At 38.8% G+C, this 13,600-nt stretch overlaps 2 protein-coding genes across 8 annotated transcripts in view; one reads left to right on the top strand and one right to left on the bottom strand.

The window, feature by feature from the left end:
• Positions 1–6,273, bottom strand: part of Nol8 (nucleolar protein 8) — a 34,766-nt gene extending 28,493 nt beyond the window's left edge. For 4 of the 5 annotated variants that reach the window (XM_074052343.1, XM_074052344.1, XM_074052342.1 and 1 more), the window contains exons 1-4: positions 5,011–6,150; positions 4,470–4,532; positions 2,619–2,697; positions 563–695 (exon numbers count right to left, since the gene is read on the bottom strand). In XM_074052343.1, the coding sequence (XP_073908444.1) occupies positions 563–695; positions 2,619–2,697; positions 4,470–4,532; positions 5,011–5,218 (483 nt within the window). In that variant the 5' untranslated portion in view covers positions 5,219–6,150. The other variant, XM_074052345.1, reaches the window with a different exon arrangement.
• Positions 6,274–6,313: 40 nt separating this feature from the next.
• Positions 6,314–13,600, top strand: part of Cenpp (centromere protein P) — a 227,631-nt gene continuing 220,344 nt past the window's right edge. Inside the window, exons 1-3 of one of the 3 annotated variants that reach the window (XM_074052354.1) lie at positions 6,732–6,943; positions 8,635–8,703; positions 9,267–9,448. In XM_074052354.1, coding sequence (XP_073908455.1) covers positions 6,837–6,943; positions 8,635–8,703; positions 9,267–9,448 — 358 coding nt within the window. In that variant the 5' untranslated portion in view covers positions 6,732–6,836. The other 2 variants (XM_074052356.1, XM_074052355.1) reach the window with 2 other exon arrangements.

Raw genomic sequence — 13,600 nt, 5'->3', positions numbered from 1 at the left:
TAAGTTTTAATAACTTTTTTAAAAAGTTGAACTCACAGTGGGCTATTATAACTATAAAGTTTAATTTTCTGACAATGAAACAAGAACTCTCAGAGAAAAAGTGTGAGAGGTAAGAAAAAAGAAGGAAATTTGGAGACGCTATTAATTCCACATATGTCATAGAGAATATTACCAGCTATTAAGAAGGCAATCTTATAATTTTTTTTTTTTCTTGGCAATACTGGGGTTTGAACTCAGGGCTTTGTGCTTGTTAGGCAGGTGCTCAACCACAGGAGTGGCTGTGCCAGTCCCAAAAAGGTAATCTTATGACCTGCCTGTACTTCTCACCACATAAGTCCATTGGGAGATGGTCTCCTCCTGAGTTTAGTTTATTCTCTGTATAAAATGGTGGGAAACTAGCTTATTTAAGAGTTGTGAATTCATAATGAAAATTATAAAATGCAATCTATATTAACCACTTCAAAGTAAGGCAAAAAAGCAACTGGATTTAGACATTACACCCACAATCACATGGTCTCAGATATCAGTTCCAGGTTGGCTCAGGCTACCAGAAGATACTCACTTTATGTCCTGGTACTTCTGTCCCTGGCACAGCTTTCATATGGAAATCTATTCCTCCCATCTTTTCCAAGTTGGTGCTGCCTGTTGTTGAATTTTCTTCCTTTACTTTTGCTTCTTTTCTTTCTTCGGCCAACCTAATAGAATGTAAAGTATAAACAAATGGATTAAAATAACCATAGCAACAGCAATACAGACAGACCCTGTGTCTAGGCCTGGTGCCATGAACTGGCTGTGCCTCAAGCCTACAGGTCCTTTCCCTTGTCTCCTCAGTTTTCCATTTTTTGGATTTTTATTTTTTATTGTGATTAAACTGATCAGACTTCAGGGTCAATTTAGGTGACCCTAAGTTAGCACCATGATATTAAAAATTAAAATAAAACAAAAACACTTTGTTAACAGCATAATGACCTATTTTCTGAACACACAAGATATTTTCATTGGAGAGTAACTAGAAAACAAAGAAATGCAAACAACAACAAAAATCCAACACATTCCTTAGTCCACATTCTATTTTTAAAGCTTTGTCTACTTACTTCAGCTTTATTTTCTACATAAATATATAAATTTTAAAATGTAATCTGAGTGGAATGGCCCTGGTGGGAGAGTGCCTGCCTAGCAACTGCAAAGCCCTGAGTTCAAACCCCAGTACTTTAAGAAAGCAAAACAAAACCGCAATCTAAATTACCCTGTAGGTGTAACTGGTACTCTTTTTCCCTCTCATAATTACATACTTGGAGAACATCACTGTGACTGCTGCACCACACACATTTCTAAGATTTATAATTTAATTACAGTCCCCCATTGTAGGTGAACGAGTTGCAGAGAATTAAGTGAGAAGGTCTCTCTCTTAACTCCTGCACCGCCCCCACCCCCTGCACCCCCTCATCTGTGCTGTGTTACAGCAGTGGTCTTAGTGTTCTTTCATGGCAGACGGACCATAAGCCCCACTGGTATATTCATTTTTGTGTGGTCCGGGATCACACCCAGGTCCTTATGCATGTTAGGCAGGCACTCTACCACTAAGCTACATCCCTAACCCTTTCATCTATACACCCCTAAATGTTTCCCATTTTGAAAGCTCCCAAAGTAATCTTTTCTCTGTGAATAATTAACTTTAGGATTTTAAAAGCTCTAATGCAGCAGTTCATGCTTGTAATCTCAGCTATTCAGCAGGCAGAGTTAGGAGGATCACGTTTTAAGGCCAGCCCAAGCAAAAGTCAACAATACCCTACCTAAAAACAAGCTGAGTGTGGCAGTACAAACCTGTAACCCCAGCTACTTGGAATCATCTCCATCTGAGGCCAATCCAGGCCAAAAAAGCATGAGACCCTAACTTATAAACAAACTAAAAGCAAAGACCAGGGTGTGGCACAAGTGGTGGAGTACTTGCCTAGTAAACACAGGGCCCTGATTTCAGTCCCCAGTACCATCAAAAAAGTAAAAATAAAAATAAAATAAAAGCTTTAACAGTTCTTACGAACTGTTGTTCCGAACTTGTGCATAATTATTCTTATGCCTCTCATATAGATATCTTCTCTTATCTTTGTATCTTTCAATGACATTAGCATTAACAGTCAAAAATCAATATAACAACTCAGAAGGATCTATCAAATTTAACTCTAATATTCACCAACTCTACTGTTTGCCACAAACCCCAGAGAAACACTTATGCATATACAAGAGACATCCTCAGGGATTATCTATGATCATGAAAAGGTGGAAACAGACATTAGAGGGATGGGATCAACTATACTGTGGCACAGCCATTTTCAAATAGTACCAACAGTCATGACAAAGGAGAGGGAAGGCTACATTGCCACAGAAGGTTGTAGCAAAGAGAAACAAATTTATTAGCTTAATATACACATGCAAATGCACTGAATTCTTTTTCTGTGAGGTCTCAGGTTAAAGAGAGTCAGAACTGACAGGGATGTCAGCTCTACTTGTCATGTGTGAATTTGATAGTAACACATTATATCATTTCAAATTAAGTGAATAAATAAAATTGCTTACAATATAAAAAAATAGCACTTAAATCCATGTGGGGCAAACCTTACCTGTGCAAAAAGCTTTCTTTTGCTAGCTGAATTTGTAGTGTTCCACCCTTCCATTTTGTTTTATTTAAAACAGACATACCTATAAGGTAAAGAATTATTACTGAAGTACATGGCTATGCAAAAGTATTTTTCAGCACACACTTTTTCTAATCATTTAGTAATAAGAGAAGTAGACTTGTTTATCATAAAGGGACACCTAAAAAGTAGAAGAAAGAGCCAGTCATCAGTGGCTCATGCCTTACTCAGGAGGCAGAGATCAGGAGGATAGCAGTTCAAAGTCAATCTTGGCACTGAGACCCTATCTGAAAAATACGCAGCACAAAAAAGAGCTAGTGGTAGAGTGCCTGCCTAGAAAGCATGAGGCCCTGAGTTCAAACTCCAGTCCCACCAAAAAATAAAAATAAAAAAATTAAAAGTAGAAGAAAGAAAATGTGACCTGGAGACACTTCCGTTTTACCCTGACCACTTACTGGAGGTTTCTTAGTTCTCTGACAGTTATTAGAAAGATTAGAATGAGGAAGAATGTGTACACTGCCAAGTAAAACTTATTTGCAATTTCTTTATAAGCTAATGTCAGAAACTTCTGGTGAATAACTGACATTTACTTAATATCTTGTTGCTATTTCCCACACTGCAACTATGAAACAATGAGATGTTTTCAGGGCGAATCAGAGAATCCTATAGCACCTTACTTTTATTTATGACCTCAAAACAATTATCATTATAAACTGCAAGCAAATTAACTGCGAGCGACTGAACTGTGTTGGGACTGCTATGCCCTAGTGGTTATTTCTAAATATCTGCTCCCAGCTTCCTCAATAGTAACTACTAACAGAATTTTCCATGTGATAGATACTATATGAAGTACAAATATATTATTTAATCCTTACAGTAATATTATGAGGCAAACATTATCTTTTTTCATTCACCAGGTAAGCAAACCAGGGCTTAGAAATCTAAATAAACTGCCACAGGTCACACAGCAGAACTGGCGTGTTCTTAACTATAGTTTCATATTTGTCATGTTTCCTCATTGGACAAAAATCTTTTTGCAGAACACACTGTTAAAGACTGATGGCCTTCTTCTTTTAACAGCATGTTCCTTTACTTAATTTTTAATGTCTTTTGATTTTTTTAAGTGGTTTATTTATTTTTGGCAGTACTGGGGTTTGAACTCAGGGTTGCACTCTTGCTAGGCAGGCAACCTACCACTTGAGCCACTCTGCCAGCCCTTTCTTGTGTTGGGTATTTTGAGACAGGGTTTCTTGGACTACTTGCCCAGGGCTGGCTTCGAACCGTGATCCTCCTGATCTCTGCCTCCTGAGTAGTTAGGATTACAAGTGTGATCCACTGGTGCCTGGCTCTTTTTAACTAGAATACCTTACTGTGTAAGCAGCATAACAGATTAGCTCTCCTTCCTTCTTCGTTGAAAAACATCACTTTCAGCTTTACTAAACTCATAACAAGAGATACCACAGTTTTAGCAAAACAGTCTTACAGGGGCATATTCTAATATTCTGTCCTAACATTATTTAATGACAAGGATTAGCTTCCCAAGAACAGACTGAGCAGTATGGCTTAATAGTTGATGGGATAAGTGTACAATGCAATTTTTATCAAAGTTTGGTTCCCTGTTCACTTTTTGAGCAAACCCACTAGCATGTAGTACTACAGGTCTGCTGACACAAATGGAATAAACTTAAACCTTGGATACCAGAATTCTCTTGCTCATGGTTGTCCCTCTATTTATCTTAAAAGTGGCTGCTGAGGCTTAGCTTTAGAACCAAAGTTATTCAAGTTACACAGCAATACCAACTAGCAAGTATTAAAGAAAATATATGACAATCTTACATTTTTTCAGGTCTGCTTCTGTGACTCTTATGTTAACATATGCAAAGACTTTCTGTGGGTTTCCTAAAAAAAGAAAAATAAGTTTATTTAAACTCTTATCAAGGGAACAATGTTAATCCGACTTTCTAAATTTAAAAGATGAATTCTTGGAAATTTCTTTCAAAGAAAAACTTTATTTTTCACTGGCTACAAAGATGGCATTTTTCTAAGTATGATCATCAAGAGTTCCAAAAGAAAAAGTTAAGCAATTAGTTAAAGAACATTTTCATTATATGTTACTGATACTCTACTTAAGAGAACACAGTTGGTTCTAGAATGTTAACTTTGAAAAACTGGAGGTTAAGAAATCAAATGTTTTAGGATTTTCCTGATTTCAAAGTTAATGTTGGTCAAGTTCCACATCAGACATAATACTTGCAAGGCATTGCATATCACTGTCAGTGTTGAGAGCTAACATTCATCTCTGGAGTTGCTTTATTCTGTAATACTTGCTCTGAGTTAGGTCTTCCTTTAACTGCCCAGTGAAAGGTTATAAATTTACCTTGGTCATCTTTCCGTGTGATGATCTCCACGTCAGAAACTTCTCCAAATCTGCTGAATTGATTCTGCAGGTCTCTCTCAGAAATGGCCTGACTAAGGCCACCCACAAAAAGGCGCTTTGTTTCTCTGTTGGCTTTCATGAAGGCTGGTATAAATCTGGTATGTTCCAGTGGGAAATATAATTTTCTGTATGAGGGATTCTTTCCCATAATTCTTCACAATGTCACACAACTCCTTCCCCTGAACTCTGTGCCAAATTTTATCCCTGGAGATTCTTCCAAATTTTATTTATTGTATTGCTTCCAAATTTTATCCCTGGAGATTCTGCTTAAGACACACAACCACACTCTCTGTGAATGCACACTGGAACCGTACCCATATAGACACAGGCACAGGCAGGTGTTTTCCCTGTACACTACCACAATTAGTATATGCTACTTCTTTTAATTTACTTCACATTACTAGGTATTTTCCCTTGATTCATTCATACAGCCTTTTTTTTTTTTTCCGCTTTAACGGATGCTGACAAAAAAAACAGAATGTGCCAGGCAATACGCTAAAGGATAAAAACACATCTCCATCCTGGAGCTCCAGTCATAAAGGAAGTAAACAAACGCTGCAATTACGATATTATGGAACAATAAAGATGACTGCAAAGTGCTGTTCAGGCAAGTGACATGGTGGCTAAGAAACTTTTTTTTCCCCGCTATGTGCCTGCAGTCTACAAAGCAGTTTGCGTGTGTCCCATTTTTTAGATAAGCAGGAATACCATAAAGGTGGTGAAGTCAAGATCAAAATACAAGTCTAATTTCTGGACTCGGAACTGTTAATACGGAAGCTGTTGGAAGTTTCCCAGAGACACAGTGGTTGCGCGCCCGTCATCTCTCTCGTCTGCTTTAGGACTTGTAGGCGCCCAGCCCTCACCTTCCCAAAAAATGACAGATTCCTTAAGCGAGATCACAAGACAGAGCCAGAAGCCCAACGCATGGCCTGCAACCTTGGCGAGAACTACAGCGTACCTCCTTCGGGTAGCCACCGCCCCTAACCTACGAATTCCACCTTTCTTCCTCAAGAACACCCAAAGATGAGAAAGGAGAGGCTAGGCGCAACAGTCCATTCACGTCCCACACTGTAACTCACAACTCACCACGTTAGCCACCAGAACCCGAGCTGCGGCTGCCCCTAACTTCCGGTCACGTGACCCAGTCAGAGCACTTTTCTTCTTCTTCCGACACAATTTCCAAGCCAGTCTCCTCAGGTTCCGCTTCCACACTCAGTTCTGAATTCCGCGGTCCAGACTACCAGGTAGCTTCCGCTACCTTCTACCCAATGTCCACAAAAGAGCTTAAACCAAAAACTTCCTAATTTCTATTGGAAAGATTTGCCGGCGTGTGTTCATTGACTCCAGGACTGTGTAGGCCAACGTGATCAAGCGGAAGAAAAATAAAGGAGCTCTCCTCTTCACGTTTCCGGGAACAGCCTCTTCATTGACGTAACGTCTGGGTGGTTCCAACATTGCTAGCGGGGGTGGACAAGGGGAGAGCGTGGGCTTTGTGATGGAACAAGTCAATCTTCAAAAGATTTGGGATTATTTAGAGACAACCGTGGTAGCGTGCAGATGTACATCAAGGAGTCAAGCACTTCGACTGTAGTTTGAACTTGGGCGTGGACGCGCTTCACTCTTGCCACCTCACCCCCTAACCTCTGGAATGGTGAGCGCCGGGAGCGGGCGCGAGGCTTGAAGCGCCTGGCCGCGCGACCTGGGAGGCACTGACAGCCGGGCGCCGGGAGAGGTACTGAGGGCGGGGAGCGAGAGTGAGCAGGCCCATGGATGCCGAGCGGGACGAGGTGCGCGCCTTGAAGGCGGAGATCGCTGCGCTGCAGCGGGCTTGTGATGTGCTGCCGGCGCCCTGGGAAAACACGTCCCGAATTGGGTACGTGGTCCTGTCCGCCCCCTCGGGACTGTCCGCTGTGCTCCCCAGAAAGGCAGAGGGATCTCCAGACAGCTGCGCGTTCCGACTCTCTCAGGCCCCGTATTGAAAACTGTAGTGAGGGACGCCCCAAAATGTGGACTTGAACTTACTAATGTTGATTTTTTTTTTTTAACTAACTGTGGCTATAAGCGGTGAGCACTGCCTTTCAGTGTCTGAAATCATTTAGATCATGACTATCAAGAGAAAGTTTTGCCTTCGACAGGCAGCCTTATCTAGATGTAACCTAATAGCTCTGGTTTCGTGGCATTTGCTTTTGTGAGTCACCTAACCAGATTAAGTGCTACTGATTTTTTTCCTTTATGTTAATGGCATAAGGGGCTTGGAATACATAGCTCAGTGGCAGAGAGCTTGCTTAGCGTGCGCGAGGTCTTGGGCTCCATCCTGGCACCGCAAAAATAAATTTTCCTTTGAAAAATAACTTAGATTAAAAAAAAAAAGTTAAGAGGTGGAGTTGTGGCTTAAATTGCAGAAGGCCTGCTTGGCAAGCACAAAGCCCTGAGTTCAAACCACGAACCGCCGAAATCAATAAAAAAGTTGATGCAACGAAAAGTTGCTAATTTAGCCCAGGAGAATTTGACAGTCCTCTGAGGAATGTGTTATTGTGAATGCCATTTTGAAGTTAAGGAATCTGAGAATCAAAGAACTTGACCAAGGCCCAAGAGGAATCTATAGTTCAGGCTTTCTCTTTGATGGGGGAGAGAGAGAAACAGTTAATTATGTACCATCTCAAACACAAAAACAAAAACCGTTTCTTTACAAGGGAGGGCAAAGGTATTAAAGAGCTTCACTACTCCAGCTGACCAGCAGATTGCATGCATAAGGATCACCTGGAGTTTGTGAGACCTGCAAACTTGGTCCCAGCCCCACCAATGAATCAGAATCTGTGATTTATCAAGACCCCACCACAGATTTGTACTTACATTTTATTTTAAAAATTAGCATATAATTGTTTATTAGAGTTTTGGGTTTTTTTTTTTTTTGCGGTAGTGGGGATTGCAGTACAAGGCCTTCACTTTTGCTACTCAAGTGCTCGACCACTTAAGCCACACTCCCAGACCTTTTATGCACACTTTTAAAGTTTGAAAACCACTTGTCAGACTACGGGAAAAAATAGTTTCTTTACTGAACACAAGATGTCATTATTAACCCAGGTTAGTATAGTAGATTATTTATGTAATCTGGGACTCCTTGATGATGGAGTTGGGAAAGTTAGAAGAGTCCAGATTGTGGGAGATGTTAAGTGTCAGTCCACAGCTGGGTGTGGATGGGCACATCTGTAATCCCAGCACTCGGAAGGCTAAGCCAGGAGGATCATGAGTTCCAGGCCAGCCTGGGCTATATATGGAGAACTTGTCTCAAAAACAAACAAACAAACAAAAAAAAAATGCCAGTCCAAGGTGTTTTGGTCCAGGATTTATGTGAAGTTTTTCCTCCTATGTGGAGAAGGAAGATTGGAACTGTGTATCAAACTACTTTTTATGTGATTTTTAAATGGATTGGAGATAGTGAAATTGAAGCTATATTATTATTCAGCTATCTCCATGTGTGTACACTCTAAGTCAAATTCTCTGCCTTCAATTCTGCCTGTGTTCGTGGCTGAGTGATCTTGACTGGGTGATCTCTTCCTCCAGTGCTCCAGTTTCCTTCTTGGAAAAATTGGCTGACCTCCTGCCGAAGCTGTCCAAATGCTGGCATTACAGGTGTGCACTATTACAACTGGCTTTAATTTATAAATCTTACAATTGTCGCTCACATGAAAGCTTCGTCACTATAATGTGCTACTCTTAATTAACAATTTTTCAGGTGGTTGTGAGAATTGAGTTAATATATACAAAATTCATTTAAAACGGTACTTGGCTTACAATTGACTTAAATTTAAGTCATGCATAGATTTTTTTTTTTAATGTGCTTTTAATTTTTTTGGAAGTACTGGGGTTTGAGCTCCGTCTCACGCTTGCTGGGCAGGTACTCTACTGCTTGAGCCACTCAGTCAGCCCTAGGGTTTTTTGTTATTTTTGTTTTTTTGAGGCAAGGTTTCTCACTGTGTAGCCCATGTATACAAATACAGTTGTATATTTGATTGTTTTTTGTTGAAACTAGGAATTGTAGGGTTGGTAGTCACCTTGGTTTTGAGAAAATTCTTAGGTTGAATGTGTAGAGATTATGAGGAACAAAATGAGAATGTTTTGAGGAAAATTGGGTATTAGGTGAAATAATTATTAGTAGTTGGAATAACTGTTTCTGATATTTGCTTTTTTTCAAGAAAATCATTTCAGGAAATACACAAATCAGATGCTGAGGGATGGGACTCTTCAAAAGACCTGAGAAGTCAGCTTGGACATTTAAAATCAGAACTGTCTTTTCTAAGTGTGCTTACTGGCTTCAATATAAGAAATTACTCCATGAAGACGGAGGACCTAACGAGCTCTGAGATGGTAGGAAAGGGTAAGCATTATTTTAAATGTAGAAGTGGTTTTGAAGATCATCTTATTATGCACGGAAATTGGTTGTCACAGTGTTGAATTAAAATTCTACAAGTTAGGGCTTCAGACCCCTCCAATACTGGGGACTGTATTCTTCACTATTTTTTTTATCTCAATAAACTCTCCCACTTTACTTACACACAAAAATAATAAGTTTAAAAAAATTCTGCAAGTTCAATGTTGTGGTACACTTATTCAGTGAGGAATCTTTTGAACATCACATTGTGCTCAATAATTTTTTTTTTTTTGTGGTATTAGGGTGTGACTTCAGGGCCTTGTGCATGCTAGGCAGGCACTCTAACACTTGAGCCACACTATTCTTAAAAGTTGCCTAAAGTAAATATTAAAGAACAGAACACAGTGTCCTTAAGTAACTTCTTAGTCAAGTAATAGTGATATGGGATTTGTAATTTAACAGACATTTATTTACTTATTTCAGGTATTGGGGATTGGATCCAGGGCCTTATACCATTTGAGCCACACCACCAGCTTATTTTGGGTTTTTTGAGACAAGGTCTGCTATGTGGCCCAGGCTGGGTTTCTGCCTCAGCTGCCCAAGTGCTGGCATTACAAATGTGCACCATTACCCTTGGTTTTAATTTATAGATCTTACAATTCATCACTCACATGAAAGCTGCCTCACTATATGCACTACTCCTAACTGTCATTACCTATGGTCAATAAATGATCAGCAGCTAACGCTTTTGCCAGAAGGAAGGGATCTGGTCCTCATGACTAAGTTTTATTACCAAACATCTATAGTGCCTTGACAGGCAAAAGGAATCTAATTTAGCCTTGCAACTTGATGTTAGGAAATTTGTTTGGACAAAAACAATGTTATTTCAGCAGAAATCATTTTTGGAAGTGCTTTCTGATTTTTCTATTGAAATAACTCTTAGAAGAGGGTGAGAGAGCCCAGACGGTCTTAGGCAGCTAACTATAGGGGTATTTTGAGTTACTTACAGAAATGGAGTGATAGAATTTAGAGACTTTAATTGCCTGAAAGAAAGAGATGGGATACTGAAAGTACAGAAAATAAAGGGCTGGTGGGGTGGCTCAAGAGCTAGAATGGAGATTTCAGACAAGGATATTGTAAGTGGAAATACTTTCCTTCTCAAAGTACTCATGTTAGAAAATTTGGAAAAATATAAATACATACATTTTTTTTTCGATGCTGAGGATTAAACCCAATGCCTTTGCACATGCTGGGCAAGTGCTCTACTACTGAAGAAATATTTTAAAGCCATAAATCAAAATAGTAGTGGGAATTTCCTAAAGTGATTTGTAAAGTAATTTAGCCAGAGAAATAGTACTGGAAGAGAAGCATTTTGAACAGAAAAAGAATGCAGACTGACGCAAGCAGGCAAGTGGAATCTAAATGTGAATAAGCAATGTGACAATACAGTGCTTTGTGTCAGTGGTTTTCAGATTTTTTTTTCCTTTTTCACAACAAAAGTACCTCCCATATATATACTTGGATGATTTCACAAAAAGAGAAACAGGTGATGGGCTTCGCAGCATAAAAATGCCTGAAAGCCCTGTCATTGAAGATTATATTTACATGTGTTATAGTTTGTTATAAAATAGAAAAAAGATAGCCAGGTAAAGTGACTGTTTCTGAGGCCAAGTGATACAGCATTGTTCAAACTCCTGTTTATTTATTTTTATTTATTTATTTATTTATTTATTTATTTTGTGTGTGTGTCTGTGTGTGTGACAATTAAGGAACTGATATTATTACAGTTTTATTTTTTTGAGACTGCTGGCCTTGAAATTCAGCCTCCTCAGTGTGTGATTACAGGCATGTACTACCATGCCTGGCTTATTACAGTATTAACAGAAAAATCAATTATCTCATATCATGCTTTTGTATCCCACTTGTCAAACTCTTATTTATAACTCTCTTTTTTGACAGCTTTTTCATCTACTGAGCAAACTGACAGCCAAACACCTTGATTTAGGTTTAAGGCCATCAAATTGTTATTTAATCCACAAATATGTACTGTGTTTAGCTGAGTCACTTGGTTAGGTGTTGCTGAAAAGAATAATTTGAAGTCAATTGTTTCAATCACCATAATTTTGCAGTTACAGTTCCTCTGGATTGTTAATGAATATATTAGAAGCTAGCCAATCAGATATATATATGTATGAAGAATGTACCCTTTGTTGCAGTTATGCTTTTATTGCTGCAAACATTTTTAGAACTCTTGGAATTTCCCTGAGTGCCTGTGATGATTGTTTTGAGTATTTTCAATTTTGATTCTTCAGGAGTTGGTTTACCAAGTAATGAATTTGGAGTCCAAAATTAAGTGTGCCTGCAAAGTAGTAAAGACGTAAGGATAGGTTTTTTAATTTTAATTTTAACGTATATACATAATTGCAGTGCTGGGGATTAAACCCAGTTCTTTAACTGTGCTAGGCAAGTGATCTACCACTGAACTGCATCCCCAGCTTCTATTCTTATCTTTTTTTTTTTTTTTTTTTTGACAATACTGGGGTTTGAATTTAGGTCCTTTTGCTTGCTTGGTAGGTGCTCTACCACTTGAGCCATACCCCTAGCCCTTTTTTGTTTTACTTTTTAGACATGGTCTTGAGTTTTTACCCAGGGTGGCCTCAGACCTTGCTCCTCCTCCCTATACCACCTCACACAGACAGGATTACAAGTGCACACCACCATGCCTAGCTTATTGCATGAGAAGGAGTCTTGCTAACTTTTAGGGTTTTATTTTGTGGTACTGGGGTTTGAACTCAGGGTCTTGTACTTGCTAGGCAGGCAGTCTACCACTTGAGCCACACCTCCAGCCCAGGTCTCACTAGCTTTTTGCCTAGGCTGGATTAGAACTATGGTCCTCCCAACCTCTGCTACCAAATAGTTGGAATAGCTACAAGCATGGACCACACTGCTCAGCCTTTGTTCATGCTTTTCTCAACACTGTACTAATAAGGACTCGTCCTACTTTTTGATGAGCTCTAAAAGCATATTGTGAAGGATAAGTGCATAGTCTTGACAATTGATTATTTTAAAGGACTAATCTGTATTCATTAATTTTGTTAAAAATATACTCAATGCTTAATTTTTTTCCCTAAATTTTATTGAGACTATACCAATCACTACATTGTTTAGGAATAGATACATATGTGATAAAAGCAAGTAGTAATGTCATGAAATTCAGGCTGTTTGCCTGTGGTTCACACCTGTAATCCTAGCTACTCAGAGGTAGACAATCAGGAGGATCACAGTTCGAAGCCAGCCCTGGCAAATACTTTCTAAATCACCCTATATTGAAAATATCCAACACAAAAAGAGGACTGGTGGAGTGGTCCTTGTTTTTCTTTTTTTTTTAGTATGGATTGTATTTACTTATTTATTTTTCTTTTATTTTGTCATTTTTACATTTACTTACATGTGTATACATTGTTTGGGTCACCTCCTACCCTCCCCCCCCTTTAAAAATTTTTTTATTATAGTCGTTGTACTGGGTGTACGTTGTGACATTCACAAAAGTTCTTATAATATATCATAGTTAAGCTCATCCCCTCCATCATTTTATCTCTCCTACCCCTATTCCTGGAATGTTCCAACAAGTCTCATTTTCCATTTTCATACATAAGTATATATTATTTCCACCATATTGACCCTCATACACCCTTTCCTTAGAATCTTCCCAGCTCCCACTGTTACCACCCCAATACAGGACCTGTTTTACCTTCCCTTTCTCCATTTTTTTGTTTATTCATTTATTTGGAGGGACTGGAGCTGTTATCCATTTCTGAAAAAAAATTTGTTGTTTAATACAACTATACAGGGATTTTCACTGTGACATTTCAGTGTACATATGTATTATAATCTGAATTGGTTTATCCCTTCCATTTTTCTCTTTTCTACCTTAGTCCCCTTCTTATGGAGATTTCAATAGGTTTAAAAATTCTATATGCAGTCTTTATTTTTTAGCATTTACTTAATCTGTATTCATTCTTGTATATAAAGTATATCAACCATATTCAACTTCTTAATTTCCTTCTTTGAAACCCTCCTTCTCCCATTACTGACCTCCTTTTAGAGTGACTTGTTTTTCATGATTTTGCTAGTGTTTGTATTGGTCCTATATTCTAC

This window comes from Castor canadensis, chromosome 13 (genome assembly GCF_047511655.1).
Source record: "Castor canadensis chromosome 13, mCasCan1.hap1v2, whole genome shotgun sequence".
NCBI classification, from domain to species: domain Eukaryota; kingdom Metazoa; phylum Chordata; class Mammalia; order Rodentia; family Castoridae; genus Castor; species Castor canadensis.
The sequence above is the reverse complement of the archived record's forward strand: the minus strand, read 5'-3'. Positions and strand labels throughout refer to the sequence as shown.